Here is a 27,509-nt window from a genome sequence, read left to right on the forward strand (position 1 = left end):
TTGTAAAGTCCTTCTGAAAGAGCCCAGTTTAAAAAACAACAACATAGGGGAGGGGAGTATAGTTCAGTGGTAACACCCTCCTCGTGGGTATGAGCCCTGGGTTCTACCCTAGCACTGGGGAAAAAAAAAAATGCAATGAAGAAAGAAAAGGAGAACTCAGCCAGGCACAAGGGGCTCCCATCTGTAATCCTAGCTACTCGGGAGGCTGAGATCTGAGGATCACGGTTCAAAGCCAGCCCAGGCAGGACAGTCCGTGAGACTCTTATTTCCTATAAACTACTCAGAAAAAGTTGGAAGTGGTGCTGTGGCTCAAGTGGTAACGTGTGCGCCTTGAGCCAAAGACGCTCAGGGGCAGTGCCCAGGCTCTGAGTTTAAGTCCTGGGACTGGCAGAAACTACAAAGTGGACTGGGGAGAACCCTAGTTGAACACCTGTTCAGTGGTGTGTCACTCTGGCCTTGTTCATAGATTTTGGTGTGACGAGACTCTCACCCTTTGTAATGTTTCTAATATATATTTTTTAAAACCTGTGTACCTTTCTAAATAACCACTGTCTTAATGCTTTTTGAAAACAATAGGAAACCAAAAGATATTTTCTTGTCCTTTATTAATGACATTTGTTACTAAAATGTGATGAGCATAATAAAAAAAAAATACTAAGCTATTCATGCTGCCTTCCTACTTTCCCACCTGTGAAGTTGATGAAGAGTCATCGCAAGGAAAGTTACATTGCTGGGCCCTGGAGGCTCACCTCTGCAATCCTAGCTACGTAAGAGGCCGAGACCTGAGGATCATGGTTTGAAGTCAGCCCAGGCAGGAAAGTCCACGAGACTAACCAAAAAGTCAGAAGTGGAATTGCGGCTCAAGTGGTAGAGTACTAGTCTTAAGCAACAAAGCTCAAAGACAGTGCCCGGGCCCTGAGTTCAAGCCCGGGTCCAACACACACAATCAGACGGAAAAGCCCAAACCTCTCCTGAGAAACAAGTTCACTACCTGCTCGGGAGCAGGCAGACAGACACGAGCCACGCGAGGTGTAGTGGGAACTGGAGCTTCTGTGCCATCTGACAGAAGCGTCTGGGCGCCGTGAGGAAGGCAACTAGTAAGAAGCCAAATACAAGAAAGCGGTGGCAGATAAAGGCTAAGGAGCAAGTCGGTGTTGTAGGGAGCACCCTGCACCGGGAGTCCTCCGCGGGAGTCCTCCTAGACATAAACCACTGTCTACCCATCGGGACTTTTGTGAGTGTTGACCCTGGCTGCTCAGAAGGCTGAGTTCTGCAGGGTCATAGCTGGACGCCAGCCGAGGCAGGAAATCCCCTGGCTTTTACTCTAGTTAACTAGCAAAAAGCCAGAAGCACAGGTGTGGCTTACACAGTAGAACATCAGCCTTGACTGGAAAAGCCACGAGTGGATAGGAGGCACTGAGTTCAAGGCCCGGTACCGGCACTCAAATAAAGCAATAACCCGTGTCCATCGTGGAGGCTGTAGACGGTAAGGGAGGTGTGGGGTCCAGAAGATTCTGTTCTGCATCCCCCTGGAGACGGAGAACACAGGCAGGGGGATAGGCGAGCAGCGCTGACTTACTGCAAAGTGACCGTTCTTTTTAAGTAACCTCGACCTCGCGGTCGTAACAGTCCACAGTTCTGGCAAACCCAGGTGGACCGTGGGCCACAGGCATCCCGTAGCATCTGAGATCAGTCGAGGTGAGTTCGGGTCTCAGGGCATCAAGTCCACAGTTTCCACCACGTCCTACGAGGAAGGCGCCGGCTGTGTCCATCAGATGCTAAGGCCAGGCCGGGGAGGGAGGCGAGGCCCCGGGAGGGAGGCGAGGCCCAGGCAGGAAGCGAGGCCCAGGCCGGCCCGGGGAGGGAGGCGAGGCCCAGGCAGGAAGCGAGGCCCAGGCCGGCCCAGTGCGGCTCCGCCCGTCCAGCGGCGTCTCATCAGCACGCTCCCGGGTCTCGTTCTCGTCAGCACGCTCCGGGTCTCGTTCTCGTCAGCATGCTCGGGTCTCGTTCTCGTCAGCATGCTCCCGGTTCTCGTTCTCGTCAGCACGCTCCGGGTCTCGTTCTCGTCAGCACGCTCCGGGTCTCGTTCTCGTCAGCACGCTCCGGGTCTCGTTCTCGTCAGCACGCTCCGGTTCTCGTTCTCATCAGCACGCTCCCGGGTCTCGTTCTCATCAGCACGCTCCGGGTCTCGTTCTCGTCAGCACGCTCCCGGGTCTCGTTCTCGTCAGCACGCTCCGGGTCTCGTTCTCGTCAGCACGCTCCCGGGTCTCGTTCTCGTCAGCACGCTCCGGGTCTCGTTCTCGTCAGCACGCTCCCGGGTCTCGTTCTCGTCAGCACGCTCCCGGGTCTCGTTCTCGTCAGCACGCTCCGGGTCTCGTTCTCGTCAGCACGCTCCGGGTCTCGTTCTCGTCAGCACGCTCCGGGTCTCGTTCTCGTCAGCACGCTCCCGGGTCTCGTTCTCGTCAGCACGCTCCGGGTCTCGTTCTCGTCAGCACGCTCCCAGTTCTCGTCAGCACGCTCCGGGTCTCGTTCTCGTCAGCACGCTCCCGGTTCTCGTCAGCACGCTCCCGGTTCTCGTTCTCGTCAGCACGCTCCCGGTTCTCGTTCTCGTCAGCACGCTCCCGGTTCTCGTTCTCGTCAGCACGCTCCCGGGTCTCGTCAGCACGCTCCGGGTCTCGTTCTCGTCAGCACGCTCCGGGTCTCGTTCTCGTCAGCACGCTCCGGGTCTCGTTCTCGTCAGCACGCTCCCAGTTCTCGTTCTCGTCAGCACGCTCCCGGTTCTCGTTCTCGTCAGCACGCTCCGGGTCTCGTTCTCGTCAGCACGCTCCGGGTCTCGTTCTCGTCAGCACGCTCCCGGTTCTCGTTCTCGTCAGCACGCTCCGGGTCTCGTTCTCGTCAGCACGCTCCCGGGTCTCGTCAGCACGCTCCCGGGTCTCGTTCTCGTCAGCACGCTCCGGGTCTCGTTCTCGTCAGCACGCTCCGGGTCTCGTTCTCGTCAGCACGCTCCCGGTTCTCGTCAGCACGCTCCGGGTCTCGTCAGCACGCTCCCGGGTCTCGTCAGCACGCTCCGGGTCTCGTCAGCACGCTCCCGGGTCTCATCAGCACGCTCCGGGTCTCGTCAGCACGCTCCGGTTCTCGTCAGCACGCTCCGGGTCTCGTTCTCGTCAGCATGCTCCGGGTCTCGTTCTCGTCAGCACGCTCCGGGTCTCGTCAGCACGCTCCAGGTCTCATCAGCACGCTCCCGGTTCTGGGTTAAGGGGCTCAGGCTTCTGGGTCGCGGCTTAGGCGGCGCAGCTCCTAATCCCCGAGGCTAAGACCATCTGGAGCCAGGAAGGGTGGAGACAGCGGGAGGGAGACCCTTCCGGACACGGGGACACCCCGCCTCCGCAGTGTCTACCTTCCACTGCCCTCGGAGGCCTGACCTGGCACAGCCTGGGGTGCCCGTGCTTGCAAGGGGGGCCCGAAGTGCTTCTCCCCGCCTCTGAGCGCCGGGCCCAGGACTGCGACTGTCATGACTGCCTTCCGGGGAGAAGGTGTGTCGGGCTGAGGCCGCGGCCCCTGTCTTGGTCCAGTCAACTGGAAGAAATCAGACCGTCGGGGACCCCCCACCGTCGGGGACCCCCACCGTCGGCTCCGAGACAGGTTTCTGCCTCCGTGTGAAAAGTACCCCATCAGGTAAGACTGAACTTCCTAGCCTGGAGCTCAGCACTTGGTGAGACTAAAAGAGCATCCTCCCCCCTACCCCACCCACCCACCCACCCCGTCCTTCCCCCCCCCCCCAGGGCAGAAGTCAGAGGACACCTCACCAACCAAGAGAAAGTCCTTGTGGGGCGTGTGTCAGTCATCCAGGGTGAGCCACCCATCCTCGTGTGTTCATTGCACTCAGAGGAAAGAGAAACGATTGTCCACCTTCGTGAAGAAAGCGGTGCTGGCCACGTAAACCGGCTCTGCGGGAGGGAGGCAGCGACGCTCAGAGGACTGCAGGTGGAGGCCGTCCCTCACATAATGGTGGTGGACGTCACCATCTTGAAAAGCAAGGCCGGCGTCGCGGACCCTGCTTGTAATCCCAGTTACGCGGGAGGTGGAAGAAGGGGCATTGTGGACAGAGGGCTACCTAGACAAAGTGATAGAGAGTTAGCCCGGAGCCCCAAAGCTCAGGGACAGGGCCCAGGCCCTGGGTTCCAGCCTTAGTTCAAGGAAAGAGTCTCACGGTTTTTCCTTCCCCAGCTGGCTTTGAACTTTGATCCTCGGGTCTCAGCTTCTGAGTGACTAGGATTGAGTCACTGATGCCCGGCTTTGAGGTCTTGTCTTAATAACTATTTCACGATCCCTTTCCACTCACATTTCTATTGATCTCTGGTATATTCTCTTAGCGAGTCTGTGATGACTTCACCGTCTTCTCTTAAATAGCCATATATAAACCTATTTGTTTAGAGCCATCTCTAATTTTTTTCTTCTACATAAACATTTTGGAAAAATATTATTTATTGCTTGTTTGTATGATAAAAGACCAAGTTAGATGAAGGTTTTGTGGTTCATGTCAGATATCATGTCCTCACTTTAAGGCAGTGTCAACAACTTTGGGGGGGGGGTGGTAACTGTAAAAAAAAAAAAAAAGAAACATCTTATTCTGCCATCTCTTTGGGATTCATAATCTCATAAGAAATAAAGTAGCTATTCTAGGTTGAGATCTAAGGATCACAGTTCAAAGCCAGCATTGGCAGAAAAGTCTGTGAGTCTCTTACTTCTATGAACCACCGAAAAGCCAGCAGTAGAGCCGTGGTAGAATGTCAACCTTGAGCAAACAAAGTTACAGGACAGCACCCAGGCCCTGAGTTCAAGTCCCATTAAAGGAACAGGCACACACACACACACACACCACCACCACCCCCACCACACCCAAAAAGATGAAGTATCGGAGAACAAAACAAGATTGCTTTAATCACAACCCTGAGCAAATGACAATATCCATCTGCATTGAAACACTGGATTATTTATTTATTCAAAGCAAGCTAACTGGGTTGGAGGTGTGGCTTAGTTAGCAGAGCACTAGCCAATGAGTGAAAGCATCAAGTACCAAGTTCAAGTCACAGCCTTGTACTAAGAGAGACAGAGAGAGGAGAGAGAGAGAGAGAGAGAGAGAGAGAGAGAGAGAGAGAGAGAGAGAGAGAGAGAGAGAGAGAGACCAGCTAACCAGTATAAGTAAGGGCAGTTTTGTTTTTGATTTACAAAAGAAAGAGTAATTTTTCACAATACCAAATACCATAACCTTCAAAAAGTTGAGAGACACTAGAGTAAAAAAAAAAACAAACAGATGAAATCTCCCTCCCTCCCTTCTTCCCTCCCTCCCCCCTCCCTCCCTCCCTCCCTCCTTCTTCCTTTCCTTCCTTCCTTGCGCTTTGGAGATTGAGTCCAGAAGCACTCCCCAATCTGAGTCACACACCCTGGCTTCATTTTGTTTTGGAGATAGAGTGTTGAAAACTTTGCCAGACTGGTGATTCTCCTGGCTTCGTCTCCTGAGTATTTGGGGCTATAGACAAGCACCTCCCTACTTGGACTGGAATTCACTTGTAATGTTAAGTTAGTATCTCTCATATTGATTTCTGAAGAAGAGCTGGAGAATCATCTTTGTTGTATAAAAATAAATATAGTCAGCTGGGTGCTAGTGGCTCACGCCTGTAATCCTAGCTACTCAAGAGGCTGAGATCTGAGGATTGCGGTTCAAAGCCAGCCTGGGCAAGAACGTCTGTAAGACTCTTATCTCCAATTAACCACCAGAAAACCGGAGTGGGACTGTGGCTGTAAGTGGTAGAGTGCTAGCCTGAGCTTTCTGAAATGCTCAGGGACAGTGTCCAGGCCCAGAGTTCAAGCCCCACGACTGACAAATACATAGATACATAGATACATAGACACATACATACATACCACCAAAAGTTTATCCTATTAACTCTCACTGGATCCCTGCTCTGTGTCAGTCAGGGGGATATATCCTGGGGTACAGTGATAGAGCGTGCTAACACACCCGGACTGCTCTGAGGGACTCATGGTGACTGGTAGAGAGACAAGGTAGGAAGCAATAATGCAGCATTCCGTAATGGAGATGGGAGGCATGTTCGAGCTGCAGGAGAGGCAGGCCACACTTCTGGGGAAAAGCGGCATCGGCAGGGGAAGAGTGGGGCGGGGGGGTTAGGGAGGGTCGGCACTCCAGGTAAGAGCAGAGGAAAGCTCACGACAGTGCGAGGACCAGAGAAGGAAGAGACGGGAGAGGCGGCTCGAAGGTGGATTCTATGGGGAGGCAAGGAGGGTGTGACTCGCTTTGAAGGTACAGGGCTGGGGTTCGGGGATGTCTGAACCCCAGCTCGACGGGCTTTGATCGCCAGTAGGGATGGCAAGGATGGTTTGAGAGCAGCCGAGGCGAACCCGTGCAGCCGTGAGACCTGGCTGAGGAGAGCAGAGGGGCTGGGGAACAGCCAGAGGCCATCCAGGGAACTGCCTTGAAAATGCAGGAAAATCCCCAGCCTGCCAGGGGCATTTCCCATGGAAAGCATCATGGGATGGGATGACAAACGAGGGGACTTCCGGGGAGCAGGGCCTTGGGCCTGGCAGATGAACGCATGCGGTGCGTTGCCATCGGGTCCGCGTGAGCTGACACCGCCCACTCTCCTGGGACAGATCCCCCTTCCCGCCTTTGGTGGCTGAGCCGCCCACTGTCTGTCCACGGATCCACCCGCGTCCCGTGGAACAGCAGGGATGGGAAGCAGCGCGTCCACCCAGCACCATTTCGCCTTCCTGAACACAGAGAGAGGTATGTGTGTCTTGCCAGCAGTGGCCACAGCAGGAGATGAGGGGCGACCCAGGAAGCCAGGTGGGGGGGCGGGGCTGACCCTTTAGCCAGTGTACATGAGAAGGTTTGGGGATGAAACACGGATGGTAGTGTTACGCAGCACACGGGGTCTAGGTTCAAATCCTGGCCTCCACCATTTCCCAGCAGCGAGATCCTGCTATTGTTTCCTTCCCTTTACACCGAGGGAAATAAGAATGCCTCCCCTCGCACATTTGTTAGGTAAATGAGTGTTTAGAACCCTGTGTTAAGTAGGAGTTACAGTTAGAACCACACTGCGGAGTCCGTGGGAGCCAGTGGAAGGTAAGTCTCGGCTGAGCTGTCTGAGTGCAGGGGTAAAGGGGGACTCTGCGCTGTGGGGAGGCTGCCAAGATGGAGGTGGGGTGTCTCGGGATAGGCGCCTGGGTCAGGGGGCTTTATTTATCGTTATTGTAAGGGTGATGCACAGGGGTTGCAGTTCCACAAGTCGGGTGAAGCGTGCATTTCTTGGGGGACAGTGTCACTGGGGGGATTGCTTGTGGCAGTACTCGGGGTTGAACCCGGGCCCCGGCGTGCCAGCGGTAATCCACCGCTGGCTCCACCGCCCAGGCTCTGCTTTCAGTGTGTTTCTCGGGTGGGGTCTCTGCACTCACTCAGCGGGTGCCGGGCTGCTGACTGAGCTCCCGCCCCCGCTCTCCAGCGCCTGAGCCCCCGCCCCGCTCTCCAGCGCCTGAGCTCCTGCCCCGCTCTCCAGCGCCTGAGCTCCTGCCCGCTCTCCAGCGCCTGAGCTCCCGCCCCCGCTCTCCAGCACCTGAGCTCCCGCCCCCCGCTCTCCAGCGCCTGAGCTCCCGCCCCCGCTCTCCAGCGCCTGAGCTCCCGCCCCCGCTCTCCAGCGCCTGAGCACCCGCTCTCCAGCGCCTGAGCTCCCGCCCCCACTCTCCAGCGCCTGAGCCGCCCCAGCTCTCCAGCGCCTGAGCTCCTCCCCCGCTCCAGCGCCTGAGCTCCTCCCCCACTCTCCAGCGCCTGAGCCGCCCCCGCTCTCCAGCGCCTGAGCTCCTCCCCGCTCCAGCGCCTGAGCTCCTCCCCCGCTCTCCAGCGCCTGAGCTCCCGCCCCCGCTCTCCAGCGCCTGAGCTCCCCGCCCCCGCTCTCCAGCGCCTGAGCTCCTCCCCCGCTCTCCAGCGCCTGAGCTCCCGCCCCCGCTCTCCAGCGCCTGAGCTCCCGGCCCCGCTCTCCAGCGCCTGAGCTCCTCCCCCGCTCTCCAGCGCCTGAGCTCCTCCCCCGCTCTCCAGCACCTGAGCCGCCCCCGCTCTCCAGCGCCTGAGCTGCCCCCGCTCTCCAGCGCCTGAGCTCCCGGCCCCGCTCTCCAGCGCCTGAGCCCCGCTCTCCAGCACCTGAGCTCCTCCCCCGCTCTCCAGCACCTGAGCTCCTCCCCCGCTCTCCAGCGCCTGAGCTCCTCCCCCGCTCTCCAGCGCCTGAGCTCCTCCCCCGCTCTCCAGCGCCTGAGCTCCTCCCCCGCTCTCCAGCGCCCGAGCTCCCGCCCCCGCTCTCCAGCGCCTGAGCCGCCCCCGCTCTCCAGCACCTGAGCTCCTCCCCCGCTCTCCAGCGCCTGAGCTCCTCCCCGCTCTCCAGCGCCTGAGCCCCCGCCCCCGCTCTCCAGCGCCTGAGCCGCCCCCCGCTCTCCAGCGCCTGAGCTCCCGCCCCCGCTCTCCAGCGCCTGAGCTCCCACCCCCGCTCTCCAGCGCCTGAGCTCCCGCCCCCGCTCTCCAGCGCCCGAGCTCCCGCCCCCGCTCTCCAGCGCCTGAGCTCCTCCCCCGCTCTCCAGCGCCTGAGCTGGCCCCGCTCTCCAGTGCCTGAGCTGGCCCCGCTCTCCAGCGCCTGAGCTCCTCCCCCGCTCTCCAGCGCCTGAGCTCCCGCCCCCGCTCTCCAGCGCCCGAGCTCCCGCCCCCGCTCTCCAGCACACGAGCTCCTCCCCCGCTCTCCAGCACACGAGCTCCTCCCCGCTCTCCAGCGCCTGAGCTCCCGCTCTCCAGCGCCTGAGCTCCTCCCCCGCTCTCCAGCGCCTGAGCTCCCGCCCCCGCTCTCCAGTACCTGAGCTCCTCCCCCGCTCTCCAGTGCCTGAGCCGCCCCCGCTCTCCAGCGCCTGAGCTCCTGCCCCGCTCTCCAGCGCCTGAGCTCCCGCCCCCGCTCTCCAGCGCCTGAGCCCCCGCCCCCGCTCTCCAGCGCCTGAGCCGCCCCCGCTCTCCAGCGCCTGAGCTCCCACCCCCGCTCTCCAGCGCCTGAGCTCCGCCCCCGCTCTCCAGCGCCCGAGCTCCCGCCCCCGCTCTCCAGCGCCTGAGCTCCTCCCCCGCTCTCCAGCGCCTGAGCTGGCCCCGCTCTCCAGTGCCTGAGCTGGCCCCGCTCTCCAGCGCCTGAGCTCCTCCCCCGCTCTCCAGCGCCTGAGCTCCCGCCCCCGCTCTCCAGCGCCCGAGCTCCCGCCCCCGCTCTCCAGCGCCCGAGCTCCCGCCCCCGCTCTCCAGCACACGAGCTCCTCCCCCGCTCTCCAGCGCCTGAGCTCCTCCCCCGCTCTCCAGCGCCTGAGCTGGCCCCGCTCTCCAGCGCCTGAGCTGGCCCCGCTCTCCAGCGCCTGAGCTCCTCCCCCGCTCTCCAGCGCCCGAGCTCCCGCCCCCGCTCTCCAGCGCCCGAGCCCCCGCCCCCGCTCTCCAGCGCCTGAGCCCCCGCCCCCCGCTCTCCAGCGCCTGAGCTCCCCGCCCCCGCTCTCCAGCGCCTGAGCTCCCGCCCCCGCTCTCCAGCGCCTGAGCTCCCACCCCCGCTCTCCAGCGCCTGAGCTCCCGCCCCCGCTCTCCAGCGCCCGAGCTCCCGCCCCCGCTCTCCAGCGCCTGAGCTCCCGGCCCCGCTCTCCAGCGCCTGAGCTCCTCCCCCGCTCTCCAGCGCCTGAGCTGGCCCCGCTCTCCAGTGCCTGAGCTGGCCCCGCTCTCCAGCGCCTGAGCTCCTCCCCCGCTCTCCAGCGCCTGAGCTCCCGCCCCCGCTCTCCAGCGCCCGAGCTCCCGCCCCCGCTCTCCAGCGCCCGAGCTCCCGCCCCCGCTCTCCAGCACACGAGCTCCTCCCCCGCTCTCCAGCGCCTGAGCTCCTCCCCCGCTCTCCAGCGCCTGAGCTCCTCCCCCGCTCTCCAGCGCCTGAGCTCCCGCCCCCGCTCTCCAGCGCCTGAGCTCCCGCTCTCCAGCGCCTGAGCTCCTCCCCGCTCTCCAGCGCCTGAGCTCCCGCCCCCGCTCTCCAGTACCTGAGCTCCTCCCCCGCTCTCCAGTGCCTGAGCCGCCCCCGCTCTCCAGCGCCTGAGCTCCTGCCCCGCTCTCCAGCGCCTGAGCTCCCGCCCCCGCTCTCCAGCGCCTGAGCTCCTCCCCCGCTCTCCAGTGCCTGAGCTCCTCCCCCGCTCTCCAGCACCTGAGCTCCTCCCCCGCTCCCCAGCGCCTGAGCTCCTCCCCCGCTCTCCAGCGCCTGAGCCGCCCCCGCTCTCCAGCGCCTGAGCTCCTCCCCCGCTCCCCAGCGCCTGAGCTCCTCCCCCGCTCTCCAGCGCCTGAGCTCCTCCCCCGCTCTCCAGCGCCTGAGCCGCCCCCGCTCTCCAGCGCCTGAGCTCCCGGCCCCGCTCTCCAGCGCCTGAGCTCCTCCCCCGCTCTCCAGCGCCTGAGCTCCTCCCCCGCTCTCCAGCGCCTGAGCTCCTCCCCCGCTCTCTAGTGCCTGAGCTCCTCCCCTGCTCTCCAGCGCCTGAGCCGCCCCCCCTCTCCAGCGCCTGAGCTCCCGGCCCCGCTCTCCAGCGCCTGAGCTCCTCCCCCGCTCTCCAGCGCCTGAGCTCCTCCCCCGCTCTCCAGCGCCTGAGCTCCCGCCCCCGCTCTCCAGCGCCTGAGCTCCTCCCCCGCTCTCCAGCGCCTGAGCTCCTCCCCCGCTCTCCAGCGCCTGAGCTCCTCCCCCGCTCTCCAGCGCCTGAGCCGCCCCCGCTCTCCAGTGCCTGAGCTCCCGGCCCCGCTCTCCAGCGCCTGAGCTCCTCCCCCGCTCTCCAGTGCCTGAGCTCCCGCTCTCCAGCGCCTGAGCTCCTCCCCCGCTCTCCAGCGCCTGAGCTCCCGCCCCCGCTCTCCAGCGCCTGAGCCCCCCCCCCGCTCTCCAGCGCCTGAGCTCCCGCCCCCGCTCTCCAGCGCCTGAGCTCCCGCCCCGCTCTCCAGCGCCTGAGCTCCCGCCCCCGCTCTCCAGCGCCTGAGCTCCCGCCCCCGCTCTCCAGCGCCTGAGCTCCTCCCCCCGCTCTCCAGCGCCTGAGCTCCTCCCCCCGCTCTCCAGCGCCTGAGCGGCCGGTGCGAGCCCGAGCCGTCACCTATGGCCCCCGAGAGGTGTCCGCGCCCTTGAAGCGCTGTTCTAGGAGTCGAAGCACACAAAGAATAAAAGGCAAAAAAATCCCAGCAGGATTTTGGAAAAGTGGCGGGAAACAGCCAGGTGCAGAGGGCACGAGGGGCACGAGGGGCACGAGGGGCAGCTGGCGAGGGAGGGCACACCCGCACAAAGCTCGGGAGACGGGGGGGCCACGGGGGGGCGCTGGGGACAGCCCCCCCTCCCCACCGTGTGCCTGGGCCTGGACACCCCACGGGCAGGGCCTCCCACTTCCCCGTTCCATGTCCCAGGCCTTCTTGGGGTTGATTACCTCACGCGTCACGCGAGCCCTCGTCGGTAGAACTTTCCAGTGAGCAAAGCCACAGAGGGTTTGTTTGTAGCCGGGTGGTTGGTCGTGTCGGTGCGGGTCTGACCTCGGCGTTCTCCACTCGTGGCCGGTGCTCCGCCGCGGGAGTCGCGCATCCACCGCGGGCTGCGCGGCGGCTCCCTGGACAGGCGTCGCGGGGACTCAGCTTGACCTGCGATCCTTGGCTCTCGGCCTCCGGGGGAGCTCAGGTCGCAGGTGCGAGTCCCCCCGCACCCCACTGCCTTTTGTGTGTCCACCCGTGGGGCTTTCATTTTGCTCCGCCTTTCGTTTCCATCACGCTGAGGACCAATCAATCCATTCTAGAATGGTCTACCATTGACCGCACCCCAGATCACCTGTGGAGGGCCGCGGGGGCTTTGTTGTTTTAATCTTAAGTAATCCGGAAACCCTTGATTCCACAAAAGAGAACCGTTGTCTTATTACACAGGGAGGTTTTCTTTTTATAAAACTCAGGATTCATCTGCTCTTGTAAAAATGAAATCCTGCCTCTCGGGGTTCATTTAGACACGGCTCAGGTCGGAGGTTCCCGAATACGTTTCAACATCTTGTTAGAACAGAGTGAAGAGAGCTGGGTGTCGTGGCTCCCGCCCGTCACGCAGCCACTCACAAGGCTGAGATCTGAGCACCGCGGTTAGAAGCCAGACAGGCAGGAGAGGCCGCGGGACTCTCATCACCACTAAACAACAACAGCACTAGCAGCAGCAGCCACAAGAAGCCAGCAGTCAGGAAAAGTAGCTCAGATCCCAGGCTGTGAGTTCAAGCCCCTGGACTGGAGCCAGAGAGAGAGAGAAGGTGGGGGGAGGGAGGGAGGGCTATTCATTGCCTAGAGGAGTGGGACTTGGGATGCCAGGGTGCTGGTGGCTGGCAGCCCTTGCTTGCCCTAAGACACTTGGGACAAGATGTTAGGGAACAACATCGGGGCCCCCTCTTGCTGATGCATCTTAGCCTTCAGAGCCAGTAACAATAACGGGGGGAGCAGGGTGAAGCACAGACTTCCTCCCGGGCTCCAGACATCTCTCCCCCACCCCCAATGTCTGACTACAGAGTGTGTAACGTCGGCTTCATTGCTCATCATCTGGCGCGTGCCTTGGACAAATAGTTTGGGCACCAAGTGCTTTGTTTCTTAGGAAATCATCTTCAGCTTTGCTCCAATCCCGTAGCTTCTCCTTTCCCAGCCCACCATCATCTTTCCTCTTAGGACGTCAGCCAGAATCCTAGCTCTCTAATCCAAGATAACTACATGAAGCCAATCTGTCTACTGTTCATCAAGCTGACTGAATTAGCCCACAGGGTGTGTGGTGTGTGTGTGTGTGTGTGTGTGTGTGTTGTGTGTGTGTGTGTGTGTGATCAACCCCGGCCTTACACGTGCTAGAAAAGCACCTTACCACTGAGCCCCGCCCCCAGGATTTCCTTCTTAATCCAGCTTATCCAAAAATAGCCCATTCATCACCCGCCTTGTGTCCAGGCCCGGGGCTTACGGAAACTCCAGTTATGGGTTGGGACAGCTCTTCCCTTCCCTGGCACCAATACTTGACCACAGGTCACGTGAGGAATCAGCGCCCTGCACGCATGCACTGCGTGGTCAGCCGGCACCTAAGTCCTGGCAAAGGAAGGCCGGGAGGTCAGCCCCGGACTGGCAGCGTGGGGCTTCATAAGCCCACGGGGGTCTCATGGGGCCGGGGATACTGAGCACGGATCTGGGAAAGGCTTCTCGCCAGCACCCGGGGTCACCAGGGAGTAACTCCTCAGTGCACTACGTGTTCTTCCTCTCCCGGAGGTGCGAGGTGACCGGCCTGAGGCCACGGAGACTGGCGGGGCGGGGCCGCCTCAGGGTCCCCGCCTTCCGTACCCCCTCCTGTCCTTTGAAAGTGTGTCACGTCCGTTCTCCTTGCCGGAGCCCTCCGAGCCCGCCCTGCTGCGTCCGGGTGGGGCTGTCCCTTCTCCAGGCACAAACCGGGGCCACGATCCTGAGTGTGAGGTGAACCCCGCCCAGCCAGCTCCATTGCCCCCGCGGCCTGCGTCCTCTCCTTGGCCCACACCCACTCATCACGTCGCTGTCAGAGCCACGCTCGCAGCCGCTCAGGACTGAGCGTCAAATACCCCAGAGCCGGGCAGCTCAGACACGGCGAAGACAAGCCGCCCAGTGTCCTTCTCCACGCGAGATTTCCTGGCTTCGGAGCACACAGCATGGAGAGCGGTGTGAGCGAGACGGTCTCAGGCCTCCCTTCAGAGAGGGTGGCGAGGGGCTCCGCAGCCCACACAGGTGATGTGATCTCTAAGTGGAGGCCAGGGGCAGCCATCAAGAACGCCAGAAGGAAGGGAAAACCCTACTGAGTGAGCCAGACCCAAAGAAACATGGCGCTGTGGCCTCCCTCACGGGCAGTGATTAGCACAGGTGTAGGCTAGTCACAGCAGAGGATCACAGGAGCCCAATAGCTATGCCTTATGAACACAGAAGATGACGCCGAGTGAAATGAGCCCCACGTTACGCACACAGTGGGACATCATTGTGGTAATTGTTTTCAACATGCCATGTGAGCCGTGACCTTTTTTCTTCTTTCCCCTCTGTATCCCCGTCCTGTGGTTTTATCCCCGCTGTCACTGTATCTGATCTAAGTACCCTGGATGCTGTATAGACGTGTATTGGAACTAGGGAAGGGAAAGGGAACACCAAAATGGAGAGACACAGGAGAAAAAGACAAACCAATGCAACAGCAGTGCTTACAAAACTATATGGTGTAAACCAACCATACAACCCATGGTGTGGGGGGGAAGTGAGGGAAAGGGGGAGGGGGTGGGGGAAAATGAGGGAGGAGGTAACAAGTGGAACAAGAAATGGACTCACTGCCTACATATGGGACGGTAACCCCTGTGTACATCACTGTGACAATAAAGAGGAAGGAAGAGAGGAAGGAAGGGAACGCCGGGACGGGCGGGCATGGGAAGGGGCGGGCGTGGGAGGGGGCGGGCATGGGAAGGGGCGGAAGGGGGGTGCGGGTGGTCCTGACTACCGGGGCGGCTGGGATCCGAGGGGCCGGGCTCAAAGCAGCCTGGCCGGGGAGTCCGCGAGACTCTCGTCTCCAGTGAAGCCACCAGGGAGGCGGGCGTGACGCGGTGGCCCCGGGGTAGAGCACCAGGCGCGCGTGCGGGGGGGGGGGGGGGGGAGGAGTGGGGGGCCCAGCCCCCCCCAGCCCGCCTGCGTGGCAGCTTTCAGGGCGGCCGTCCTGATCCAGCGGTGGCACCGGCGCTACGCGGCCCGGCTGGAGAGGCGGCGGCGCTGCACCTGGCGCATCTTCCAGGGCATCGAGGACGCGGGCCAGCAGGACCAGGCCAGGGTGCGGGGCCCGGCGGGCTGTCCCCGGTGCTGGGGTGGGGGTGGGTGCCCAGCCGCTCTGCCCCCCGTGCTGGGGTGGGGTGGGGGGGGGTGCCCAGCCGCTCTGCCCCCCCGGTGCTGGGGGTGGAGGGGGGGTGCCCAGCCGCTCTGCCCCCCCACCGGTGCTGGGGTGGGGTGGGGGTGCCAGCCGCTCTGCCCCGCCTGTGCTGGGGTGGGGGGGTGCCCAGCCGCTCTGCCCCCCCCGGTGCTGGGGGTGGAGGGGAGGGTGCCCAGCCGCTCTGCCCCCCGGTGCTGGGGGTGGATGGGGGGGTGCCCAGCGCTCTGCCCCCCCTGTGCTGGGGTGGGGGGGTGCCCAGCCGCTCTGCCCCCCGTGCTGGGGTGGAGGAGGGTGCCCAGCCGCTCTGCCCCCCGTGCTGGGGTGGGGTGGGGGCGCCCAGCCGGGCGGCGCCTGGCGTCTCGAGCCGCGTCCTCTGCTGGCTCTGCAGCTCCACGGTTTCTTCAGCTGCCTCCTGGAGCTCCTCACTCCCGACGGCCGCGGGGACGGTGAGCGTGCGCGGCCGCACGCCGGGGCTCCCCGTGCTCCCCAAGCTCCCCGCGGCCCCCCGCGCCCCCCGCGGCCCCCGCGCCCCCCGCGCCCCCCCGCGCCCCCCGCGGCCCCCCGCCCCCGCGCCCCCCGCGCCCCCCGCGCCCCCCCGCGCTCCCCGCGACCCCGCGCCCCCCGCGCTCCCCGCGGCCCCCGCGCCCCCCGCCCCCCCGCCCCCCGTGTGCCCCGAGCTCCCCGCCCCCCCCGCCCCCCGCGCCCCCCGAGCTCCCCGCGCCCCCCCGCGCCCCCCGGGCCCCCCGCGGCCCCCGCGCTCCCCGGGCCCCCCGCGCCCCCCGGGCCCCCCGCGGCCCCCGGGCCCCCCGCGCCCCCCGGGCCCCCCGCGCTCCCCGGGCCCCCCGAGCTCCCCGCGGCCCCCGGGCCCCCCGCGCCCCCCGCGGCCCCCGGGCCCCCCGCGCTCCCCGGGCCCCCCGCGCTCCCCGGGCCCCCCGAGCTCCCCGCGCCCCCCCGCGGGCGGCCGGCAGGACGGGGCGGGGGAGCACAGGGACTGCCCCCCGAAGGCAGCGGGACAGCGGGGTGGGACCCAGGTCCCCATCGTCCCTGAGCGCAGCGACTGCCGCGAGGAGTTGATTATCCACTGCAGGAAACACCGTGGGGGGGGGGTGGGGGGGTCAGGGAGGGCGAGGCAGCCAGCGGGGGGGGAGGGGCACTGAGCCAGCATGGGGGGGGTCAGGGGGGGCGAGGCAGCCAGCGGGGGGGAGGGGCACTGAGCCCACATGGGGGGGGTTAGGAGGGGGAGGCAGCCAGCGGGGGGGAGGGGCACTGAGCCCACATGGGGGGGGTTAGGAGGGCGAGGCAGCCAGCGGGGGGGAGGGGCACTGAGCCAGCATGGGGGGGGTCGGGGGGGGCGAGGCAGCCAGCGGGGGGGAGGGGCACTGAGCCCACATGGGGGGGGTCGGGGGGGGCGAGGCAGCCAGCCGGGGGGGAGGGGGCACTGAGCCAGCATGGGGGGGGTCAGGGAGGGCGAGGCAGCCAGCGGGGGGGGGGGGGGGCACTGAGCCAGCATGGGGGGGGGTCGGGGGGGGCGAGGCAGCCAGCGGGGGGGAGGGGCACTGAGCCCACATGGGGGGGGTCGGGGGGGGCGAGGCAGCCAGCCGGGGGGAGGGGGCACTGAGCCCACATGGGGGGGGTCAGGGGGGGCGAGGCAGCCAGCCGGGGGGGGGGGGCACTGAGCCAGCATGGGGGGGGGTCGGGGGGGGCGAGGCAGCCAGCGGGGGGGAGGGGCACTGAGCCCACATGGGGGGGGTCGGGGGGGGGCGAGGCAGCCAGCCGGGGGGAGGGGGGCACTGAGCCCACATGGGGGGGGTCAGGGGGGGCGAGGCAGCCAGCCGGGGGGGAGGGGCACTGAGCCCACATGGGGGGGGGTTCAGGGGGGGCGAGGCAGCCAGCCGGGGGGAGGGGCACTGAGCCCACATGGGGGGGTCGGGGAGGGCGAGGCAGCCAGCGGGGGGGGAGGGGCACTGAGCCCACATGGGGGGGGTTAGGAGGGCGAGGCAGCCAGCCGGGGGGGAGGGGCACTGAGCCCACATGGGGGGGGTTAGGAGGCGAGGCAGCCAGCCGGGGGGGAGGGGCACTGAGCCCACATGGGGGGGGTTAGGAGGGCGAGGCAGCCGGCCGGGGGGGGAGGGGCACTGAGCCAGCATGGGGGGGGTCCTGGAAATACTGCGCTGCAGAGGCCCGAGGATGCGCTCGCCTGCGGGGGTGGGGGGCGGGGGGATGGGGGGCTGGGGGGTATGGGGGGCTGGGGGCTGGTCCTGGCACTTGAACCCAGGGCCACAGTGCCCCCCGTGTTTTGTGGAAGCCCCGCACGCCACGGCCTGAGCACAGCCGCTGGTGAAGGCGTCTCCCGGACTTCCCTGCCCAGCTGGCTTCCCACGGCAGCCCGTGCGCTGCGGGGGGGGAGGGGGGGGAGGGAGGGAGGGGGGAGGGAGGGGGGGAGGGGGGAGAGAGGGGGGAGGGAGGCCCACGGCTGCAGTGAAGGCCGGGTGGGCAGCAGGAGGTGGGCGCAGGGCTCAGAATGTTCTAGGCCTGTGCTCACTGCGCTCACGGTGAACACCTGTGAGATCTGCGAGGCCCCGCCCACCGCCCCGCCCCCGCCCCGCCCCCGCCCCCGCCCCCGCCCCGCCCCCCGCCACGCCCGCCGCCCGCCCCTGCCACGCCTCCCGGCACGCTTTCCGCCACGCCCCCCGCCCCACCCCCGCCTCCCGCCACGCCCACCGCCACGCCCCCAGCCCCTGCCCCTCCTCCCGGCCCTCCCCCCGCCCTCCCCCCCCACCCTTCCCCCCGCCTCCTTGCCTCTACCTACCTCTCTGTCCTTCCAAGGGAAGCTGGCACAGACGCCGCCGGCCCAGGCTCCCGTCCCCCTGCCGAGTCTCGTCTGTGCTCCTGTCCCCGTCTCGTCTGTCCTTCTGTCCCCGTCTCGTCTGTGCTTCTGTCCCCGTCTCGTCTGTCCTTCTGTCCCCGTCTCGTCTGTCCTTCTGTCCCCGTCTCCTCTGTCCTTCTGTCCCCGTCTCGTCTGTCCTTCTGTCCCCGTCTCGTCTGTCCTTCTGTCCCCGTCTCGTCTGTGCTTCTGTCCCCGTCTCCTCTGTGCTTCCGTCCCCGTCTCGTCTGTGCTCCTGTCCCCGTCTCATCTGTCCTCTGTCCCCGTCTCGTCTGTCCTTCTGTCCCCGTCTCGTCTGTGCTTCTGTCCCCCGTCTCGTCTGTCCCTCTGTCCCCGTCTCGTCTGTCCTTCTGTCCCCGTCTCGTCTGTCCCTCTGTCCCCGTCTCGTCTGTCCTTCTGTCCCCGTCTCGTCTGTCCCTCTGTCCCCGTCTCGTCTGTGCTTCTGTCCCCGTCTCGTCTGTCCCTCTGTCCCCGTCTCGTCTGTGCTTCTGTCCCCGTCTCGTCTGTCCTTCTGTCCCCGTCTCGTCTGTGCTTCTGTCCCCGTCTCGTCTGTGCTCCTGTCCCCGTCTCGTCTGTGCTCCTGTCCCCGTCTCATCTGTCCCTCTGTCCCCGTCTCGTCTGTCCCTCTGTCCCCGTCTCGTCTGTGCTCCTGTCCCCGTCTCGTCTGTCCCTCTGTCCCCGTCTCCTCTGTCCTTCTGTCCCCGTCTCGTCTGTGCTTCTGTCCCCGTCTCCTCTGTCCTTCCGCCCCGTCTCGTCTGTCCCTCTGTCCCCGTCTCCTCTGTCCTTCTGTCCCCGTCTCGTCTGTGCTTCTGTCCCCGTCTCGTCTGTGCTCCTGTCCCCGTCTCGTCTGTGCTCCTGTCCCCGTCTCATCTGTCCCTCTGTCCCCGTCTCGTCTGTCCCTCTGTCCCCGTCTCGTCTGTGCTCCTGTCCCCGTCTCGTCTGTCCCTCTGTCCCCGTCTCCTCTGTCCTTCTGTCCCCGTCTCGTCTGTGCTTCTGTCCCCGTCTCCTCTGTCCTTCTGTCCCCGTCTCGTCTGTCCCTCTGTCCCCGTCTCCTCTGTCCTTCTGTCCCCGTCTCGTCTGTGCTCCTGTCCCCCGTCTCCTCTGTCCTTCCGCCCCGTCTCGTCTGTCCTTCTGTCCCCGTCTCATCTGTGCTTCTGTCCGTGCGTCCCCTCTCCTGGCTGGAGCTGCCGCCGGGCTCACCCGCCCTCCGCGTGGCCAGGGGACCCGCTGAGCCGCCTGCGCCCGGGGGACCGCGCCGTCCAGCGCGCGGACGCGGGCGGCGGCGGCTACGAGGCCATCGGCGTGCCGGACGGCTACACGGGCCGCGCCTCGCCTTCCCCCCTCCTCCCGGCCCACGCCGCCGCCCTGCTGGAGGCCTTCCGGCTGCGGCGGGTACGTCCACCTGCGGCCGCCACCGGCTTGATGGGGGGGGGGGGGCGGCCCGGGCACTGGGGACCCGCGGGGGGCAGGACGCACACGCGGGGGGCAGGACGCACACGCGGGGGGCAGGACGCACACGCGGGGGGCAGGACGCACACGCGGGGGGCAGGACGCACACGCGGGCACGCGCGCGCATGGCAAACGAGTCCCCACGCGCGACAGTGAGTGACGATCGTCTAACAGGAAATAGCAAACCGAAGGCTGGGGACGTGGTAAAGACTTGTAGGGCGAGCAGGGCTGCAAGTTCAAGGCCAGCCCGAGGCATCCGGGGCCACTGTGTTTCGAAAGGGGGTGGGGGATGGAGGGATGAAAGCCAAGCTGTGCCGCGGGTGGGGAGGGGATCCGTGAACACGGGTCCTGGGAGGTAAGAGCCACTTCTTGTGAGGAACCAGGGAAAGAATGTTCTAGGCAGAGACAGCAAGTGGAAAGCCCGAGGCAGGACCGTCCCGGCTGTTCCGGGACCTCGGAAGGCGGTGGAGGCCGGAAAGCCGGGACTCAGGGAGCACGGGGAGCCGGGTGGGCCGACTCCGACTTTGAAGGACGTGGAGGAGCCTTTGATGCTGAGCACAGAAGTGATCACCTCGCCTGCTTCCGGAAGCCGTCACCCCGGCTGGGCGGACGTGACTCGCGCCTGTCCCCCTAGTCACTCGGGAAGCTGAGCTCTGAGGACTGTGGTGCACAGCTGAGCCGGGGAGCCAAGTCTGTGAGACTCCGATCCCCCCAACTACCAGAAAGCCGACGTGCAACTGTGGCTTCACGCGGTAGAGCGCTGGCCTTGAGCACAAAGAAGCCAGGACAGTGCTCAGGCCCTGAGTTCAAGCTCTTGCCCCGGCACAGATCACGAGAGGTCTAGGCCGCGTCCTGAGCGCAGTTTCGGGGTGAACCTGGGGAGGGTTGGGCCTCGCCGCTGAGGCGGGGCGGGCAGGATCGAGTCCCCCGCCTCCTCTTCCTCCTCCAGCCGCTGCACGCCCCGCTATGTGCTGAACCTCTTAGACCAGGCCAGGCAGCACCTGGCCCCGGCTGCCCAGCATCAACCGCGTCTCCACCTGCTACAGCGAGGAGGTCACGGTGTGCGGTGAGCGCGGGGGAGCCCCCCCCAGCCCCTCGCCAGGCCCCCTGCTGTGGGGGGAGGGGGGAGGGAGGCCCGCCATGCTGGCCGAGCCCCGGGCCTGCCCACTGTCCCTTGTTGGCTCTTCGTTTCCTTCAAGGAGACGGTTCAGAGGAAGGGAGCTTTGGAGCCCAAGCTCAGCCTCTGCTCTGGCTTCCCAGCCACTCTCAGTATCTCCAAACTCTCCACCCGGGAAAAAAAACATCCCCGCAAACTCACGCGCTCCACCCGGGAAAAAAACATCCCCGCAAACTCACGCGCTCCACCCGGGAAAACATCCCCACAAACTCACGCGCTCCACCCGGGAAAACATCCCCGCAAACTCACGCGCTCCACCCGGGGAAAAACATCCCCGCAAACTCACGCGCTCCACCCGGGGAAACATCCCCGCAAACTCACGCGCTCCACCCGGGAAAACATCCCCGCAAACTCACGCTCTCCACCCGGGAAAACATCCCCGCAAACCTGGGAAAACATCCCCGCAAACTCACGCGCTCCACCCGGGGTAACATCCCCGCAAACTCACGCTCTCCCCCCGGGAAAACATCCCCGCAAACTCACGCGCTCCACCCGGGGTAACATCCCCGCAAACTCACGCTCTCCACCGGAAAACATCCCCGCAAACCTGGGAAAACATCCCCGCAAACTCACGCGCTCCACCCAGGAAAACATCCCCGCAAACTCACGCTCTCCACCGGGAAAACATCCCCGCAAACCTGGGAAAACATCCCCGCAAACTCACGCGCTCCCCCCGGGAGAACATCCCCGCAAACTCACGCGCTCCCCCCGGGAGAACATCCCCGCAAACTCACGCTCTCCACCGGGAAAACATCCCCGCAAACTCACACTCTCCACCCAGGAAAACATCCCCGCAAACTCACGCTCTCCACCCAGGAAAACATCCCCGCAAACTCACGCGCTCCACCAGGAAAAACATCCCCGCAAACTCAGGCTCTCCACCCGGGAAAACATCCCCGCAAACTCACACGCTCCACCCCGGAAAACATCCCCGCAAACCTGGGAAAACATCCCGCAAACTCACGCTCTCCACCCGGGAAAACATCCCCGCGCTCCACCCAGGAAAGCATCCCCGCAAATCAGAGCACACAGCACCTGTGCATTGGTATTCATTCCAGCAAGCCCCAAGGCCTGCGCTACCGACCCCTCCTGCAGGGGGAAGTCCCCCCCCCCCCCCAGTTCCCTCCGTCTCGTGGGGTTCTGGAGTCTGGAGGATCTCTAACAGGAGCTGGGCCGCGGCTTTGCAGTCTTAATTGTCCAGAGAGAGCCTTTATTCTCGGGCTGGCCTAGACCAGGCCATCTCCTGTTGGCGTTTCCTACAGTAGCGGGGACCACAGGCAAATGCCGCTGTGCCCGGCTGTGGGTTGGTGAACGTCGGGATCTTGGGAACTTTGTGCCTGGGTCGGCTTCGAACCGAGATCCCGCCCGTCATGACACCTATGAGCTGTCACTCCTGGCTTCTTAGACTGTCACCGACATGCAGCATCCACACTGAGCAGTGGCCGGAGCGCGCACACTGGCGTTGGTGGGCGGGCACTGCAAATACACGCAGCCTGCCCGTGTATAAATGTACACTTCCGTGCCAGTGTTCCAAAGAAAATGTACTGGAGGGCTGGGAAGGGGGCCTAGCGGTAGAGGGCTGGCCTAGCATGCGTGAGGCCCTGGGTTCGATTCCTCAGCACCACATATACAGAAGAGGCTGGAAGTGGCGCTGTGGCTCAGGTGGCAGAGTGCTAGCCTTGAGCAGGAAGAGGCCAGGGACAGCGCTCAGGCCCTGAGTTCAAGGCCCAGGACTGGAAAAAAAAATGTATTGGATCAGACCATTTATAAGAAACTAGTGTTCATTTAAAGCGAGAGCGAGCGAGAAGCTCCTGAGGTTCTGGGCTCGCCAGGATGACGTGTGCAGTCCAGAGGCGGTGTGATTCCCCCAGGGATGATTCTTTTTTTTTTTTTTTTTGGCCAGTCCTGGGCCTTGGACTCAGGGCCTGAGCACTGTCCCTGGCTTCTTCCCGCTCAAGGCTAGCACTCTACCACTTGAGCCACAGCGCCCCTTCTGGCCATTTTCTGTATATGTGGTGCTGGGGAATCGAACCTAGGGCCTCGTGTATCCGAGGCAGGCACTCTTGCCACTAGACTATATCCCCAGCCCCCACCAGGGATGATTCTGAGGGAAGGAGTTAGAGCGGCCCCGCCCAAGGGCAGGCTACCGCGGAATAGCTCGGTCCTCCCGCCGACCCGACGTGGTCGGTCTGCTTCGAGGTGTTCGCAGCCCAGGCCCTGCTGTCGCCTGGGCTGGCCTGGAACTCCCTACACAGCCCAGGCTGGCCCTGAACCCAATTCTCTGTCTCAGCCCGTCAGCGCTTTCTGTCAGAAACTGACACGGTAAGCCTTCGATATCCAAAATAGATTTGTGAACAAATGAAGAAAAGATAGGGGGGAAAAACATATTATACATGAGCTTGTCCTTCCTCTTTTTTTCTTTTTTGAGGACTTTCCTGTCCGGGCTGGCTTTGAACTTTGATCCTCAGATCTCAGCTTCCTGAGTAGCTAGGATGCCAGGCCTGAGCCACAGGTGCTCAGCCCTAAAACCATGGTTTTTCACAACAGAAGTTTCTCATAAGAAAAGAAAAAAAAGGAATTAAATCTTTAGTACCACAACAAATGAAATAAAATCAGAGTTTCAACATTTGAAAATTGGAGGGGTTTATATTCAAGTCTAGATTTGCAACTTTTCTTTTAAAGCAAACTCTCCCAGTACTGGCATGAGCCCGGGCAGCTTCCTCCTGCCCCCGGGAGGAGCTCCCGTCCCTCCCTCCCGGGCCTGGTCCTCCGGGGCTCTGCCCGCCCCGCTGTAGCCCAGCAGAGCCGAGCAGAGCCAGAGCCTCGCCTGCGGTGGTCAGTGCGAACGACCTCCGCAATCGGGGAGAGCCAGACTTGCCCCATCCTCCATCCGGAAAAAGAAGTAATGGTTGATTTCTTAATGTAGATATTTCCAGGTACGGTGTTTTCCTTGTTACAGGAAAGTAAAATAAAAACGATAAGGACGGACCAGAAGTGATGCTCTTTTTCTTTGTTAGGAGATTTACACGGCCACTTGGATGACTTAATACTTATTTTTCATAAGGTATGAACATTCAAACTAAGTTCTTTCTTTGCTCTGGTGCTTAATGTACTAGTCCGAATACAGTAGCTATGAGCGAGTGCTTAAATATTACTTGGGCTTTTAAAATATTGTTAAAAAAATATTTGTTTCTATGTGGCGAATACACAATAGTGAAGTCAGCACTGCAGCACATTCCAGAATATTTTTATAAGCGTTAACAAACATAGTGTTAATTAAATAAATTGGATTATTCAGGAATTGATTTTTTTCAAGATAAAGAAAAATTGATCATTGGCAAGACAACCCAAATCCGCTCTCATAGTTTTTTGTTTTGTTTTTTTTTTTTGGCCAGTCCTGGGCCTTGGACTCTGGGCCTGAGCACTGTCCCTGGCTTCTTTTTGCTCAAGGCTAGCACTCCGCCACTTGAGCCACAGCGCCGCTTCTGGCCGTTTTCTGTATATGTGGTGCTGGGGAATCGAACCTAGGGCCTCGTGTATCCGAGGCAGGCACTCTTGCCACTAGGCTATATCCCCAGCCCCGGCTCTCATAGTTTTAACTATAAATATAGAATATATAACACATTATGTGCGTATGTGTTATTACTCTGAGATTACTCTATATGTATACCATATTTCCAAAGAGTTTCTCCATGCGCTTTGTTGATCTCTGCTAGGAATCGGTAGCAGCTATCACTACCCCCCACCCACCCCCACCCCCACCCCCATCCCCATCCCCATCACCGTGCAGAGAGAACACGGAGCTGGCCTTCAGCTCTCACAAGCCCGGGCCTCTGCTTCCCGCCACGCGTGGTGCGGATGGCCAACGCCCCAGGCCCCCTGGAGGGGCGCTAGCTAGAGCCCAGGGCAGATGCTCCCCCCCCCGCCCCCCCCCCGGCTGACATGGCACTCCTGCAGGAACCGCAAGGCCCGGTAGCTCTGCCGGGCTGCTCAGATGCCCACGGCCCCAGCCTGCCCTCTCCTTCCTCCCCTTCCTCTCCTCCCCGGCTGCTCGTGGACGGACCCTGGCTTGGGAAGAACGGCCTCCCGTCGCCAGAGCGCGCCTATGTCTTCAACAATGACTTCGTGGACCGAGGCAAGGACTCAGTAGAGATCCTGATGGTTCTTTTGCCTTCATGTTGGTTTACCCCAAAGCGCTGCATCTGAACAGAGGAAACCATGAGGACCCCGTGGTGAACTTACGGTACCAGCCAACACATGCTTGGGGATTGCTTGCTTGCTTGTTGCAATTGAAAGACGCTATTCTGGCAGTAGGTGCCCTTGGAAAGTCGTTTTCTGATTTCTGAATCTAGAGCACAATAGTAAAAAGTAAGGTGGCGCCGTAGAACAGGTGCAAAGCTCGGGGCTAGGGCTGTGCTGACGCGGTAGAGCACTAGTGTAGTGAGTGCAAGACCCTGGGTTAATCCTCAATTCTGAAGAAAAAAAAAAAACTAAGAAGAAAAAAAGAAAAGGGAAGGTGATATATGGATAAACAAAGAAGAAAATGGAAAGATCTCACAATTTTCACCTAAAGATAATTTTATAATTGTAAAACATTCTGGTGATTATTTCTCAATCTATTTTTTTTAATTTTGTCAGCCATGGGATTTGAACTCAGGGCCTGGGCTCTGCCCCTGAGCTTTTGGGCTCCAGGCTAGCACTCTACCACTTGAACCACAGCTCCTCTTCTGGGTTTTTTGGTGGCTGATTGGAAATAAGGAGTCTCATGGACTTTCCTGCCCTGGCTGACTTTGAACCACGATCCTAAGATTTGACCCCCTGAGTAGCTAGGATTATAGGCATGAGCTACCAGCACCTGGCTCTAGTCTCAATTTTTAATTTTTATTAGCATACATTAGTGGTATAAGGGGGACGAGTTATTGTGACTTTTCCATTAATTATGCAATATATCTGAATCAAACTCAGATACATCACTCCCTCCCCTCCCCCATCTCTTTTCTAGACATTTTAGGCATATGTATCTAGAACATGCCTTTTAGGAAAAAAAAATATGCTGAAGGCATAGCTCAAGTGATAGAGTACTTACTTGCCTAGCATGTGCTAGGCCCTGGGCACCTGGGTTCAAGCCCAGCACCACCTAAACAAAGACAGAAAAAAGAAAAAATGTGATCATGTCCTAACTACTGTCACTAAATTTAATATCTATTTGTATTTCTGTATCCAGCTATGGCTTCACCAGGAAGTCATGCATAAATACAAGGTACGCTGTCTGTAAGAATGCAAATTCCTCTTAATTAAAGTAAGTGGAATGAGTTATTTGAAACTTGACACCTTAATATTATTTTTAGACGCATGGAAAGAAAATATTAAGATTTCTTCAGGATGTGTTCTGTTGGCTCCCCCTGGCCACGCTAGTCGATGAGAAGGTCCTGATTCTTCATGGTGGGGTATCGCAGCAGACGGACCTGGAGCTTTTGGCTAAACTGGACAGACACAAGGTACTGATTAAGACAGTGATTCCAGTTTCTCCTTAATGTCCAATTTCACTGCCAACATAAAGCAAATGTCATCTGGAATGCAGGCTGGATCTGAGTCTTGGAATATCAAACTATTGGTAGTTTGGTAGTTTCTTTCCTTTTATGGAAGCTAGTTGGTTCTTTGGCCTGGGATGGCTAAACAAGGAGAATGACAATCTTGAGTTGGTAATGGCTATCTTTTTTTTTCTTTTGCCAGTCCTGGGGCTTGGACTCAGGGCCTGGGCACTGTCCCTGGCTTCTTTTTGCTCAAGGCTAGCACTCTACCACTTGAGCCACAGCGCCACTTCTGGCCGTTTTCTGTATATGTGGTGCTGGGGAATCGAACCCAGGACTTCATGTATACGAGGCGAGCACTGTACCACTGGGCCACATTCCCAGCCCGCTAGTGGCCATCTTGTCTCCCCCAGTTTTGACACACACTCTTCTTCCAACACATGGAGCCCCAAGAGAGACAGCACTGCAGGCTCACCCCCACAATTGCATCTACTACAGTGTTCGAGGTTCCTGGTCTTAGGGCTAGCTGTCAATCCTGGATATGGTGTCATGTGGTCTCAGGATTTAAAAGGAAGTTGCTCCCTGAGGTTGAAGGGGTGGATCTGCAGGACAGACCTTCACTAACAGCTGCAGCATGGGGGCCGGGCGGGGGCGGGGGGGGGTGGCCATGAGCCAGTTCAGACTGCCCGTTCTTTCTCTAAGCCAAGACTGGAGCTGCTTGATGGGACGCTTGTCCAGTGTCCGGGAGAAGCTCTATGCAATGTGGCTTCCTCTTCTAAGCTCTGCCGAAAGTGCTCACGCTCACCGACTTCCCTTCACGCACGAGACCTTGGTCCTTGGGAAGCGCTGTCCCTGGGTTTGTACCTTGAGCGCGCGGGCACGCCAGGGCTGCCTTCTGCTTTTGCTCAGTGCCACCTGCCCGTCTGCCCTGTGCCTTTCCGACGAGCAGCACTCGTTCTAGATGCTTTTTGTTTTCTTTTGTGGGGAGGAATCAAGGATTGCACTCGGGTCTCAGCACGTCTAGCAAGCACTCAAGCCCTAGCCACTCCCACCAAGCCCTTTTAGTTTTCGTTTGGTTTTCAGATAAGGCCTCAGATGAGCCCTGGACTACAGTCCTTCTCTCTCCCCCGTCTGGGACTACAGGCATGTACCACCACGCTAGGCTCCTCTACATTCTTGATCTGGTTCCAGCTCTACAACCACTGTGTCTCAGTGAGAAGGACTACATTTAATTTCTTTTGGCAGTAATCATATCTTCCTGTTTATGTCTGGAGAAAGCCCTCTCCCCTCCCTCTGCTCTCTCCTGCCCTTCTCAGAAGGTAAGATAATAGCAACAGTAGCATTTCCCATTAAGGGCAAGCCCTCTCTGGCTACAAGAATCGGGTTTTTCCTGTTACTTTCCTACCACATGCCGTAGTCCTCTCTTATCTGTCGAGGATACACTCTGAGACTCCCTGTGAAAGTCACAAACCCCACAT

General features: G+C 61.5%; 1 protein-coding gene across 1 annotated transcript in view; it reads left to right on the top strand.

Annotated features, from left to right (window-relative positions):
- The first annotated feature begins 6,750 nt into the window (after positions 1 to 6,750).
- The window catches only part of Ppef2 (protein phosphatase with EF-hand domain 2), a 47,445-nt gene continuing 26,686 nt past the window's right edge, over positions 6,751 to 27,509 (top strand). The window contains 4 exon segments of the mRNA XM_048364849.1: positions 6,751 to 6,805; positions 14,767 to 14,894; positions 15,379 to 15,436; positions 19,094 to 19,266. Of these exon segments, the coding sequence (XP_048220806.1) occupies positions 6,751 to 6,805; positions 14,767 to 14,894; positions 15,379 to 15,436; positions 19,094 to 19,266 (414 nt within the window).

This window comes from Perognathus longimembris, chromosome 16, assembly GCF_023159225.1.
Source record: "Perognathus longimembris pacificus isolate PPM17 chromosome 16, ASM2315922v1, whole genome shotgun sequence".
NCBI lineage: Eukaryota > Metazoa > Chordata > Mammalia > Rodentia > Heteromyidae > Perognathus > Perognathus longimembris.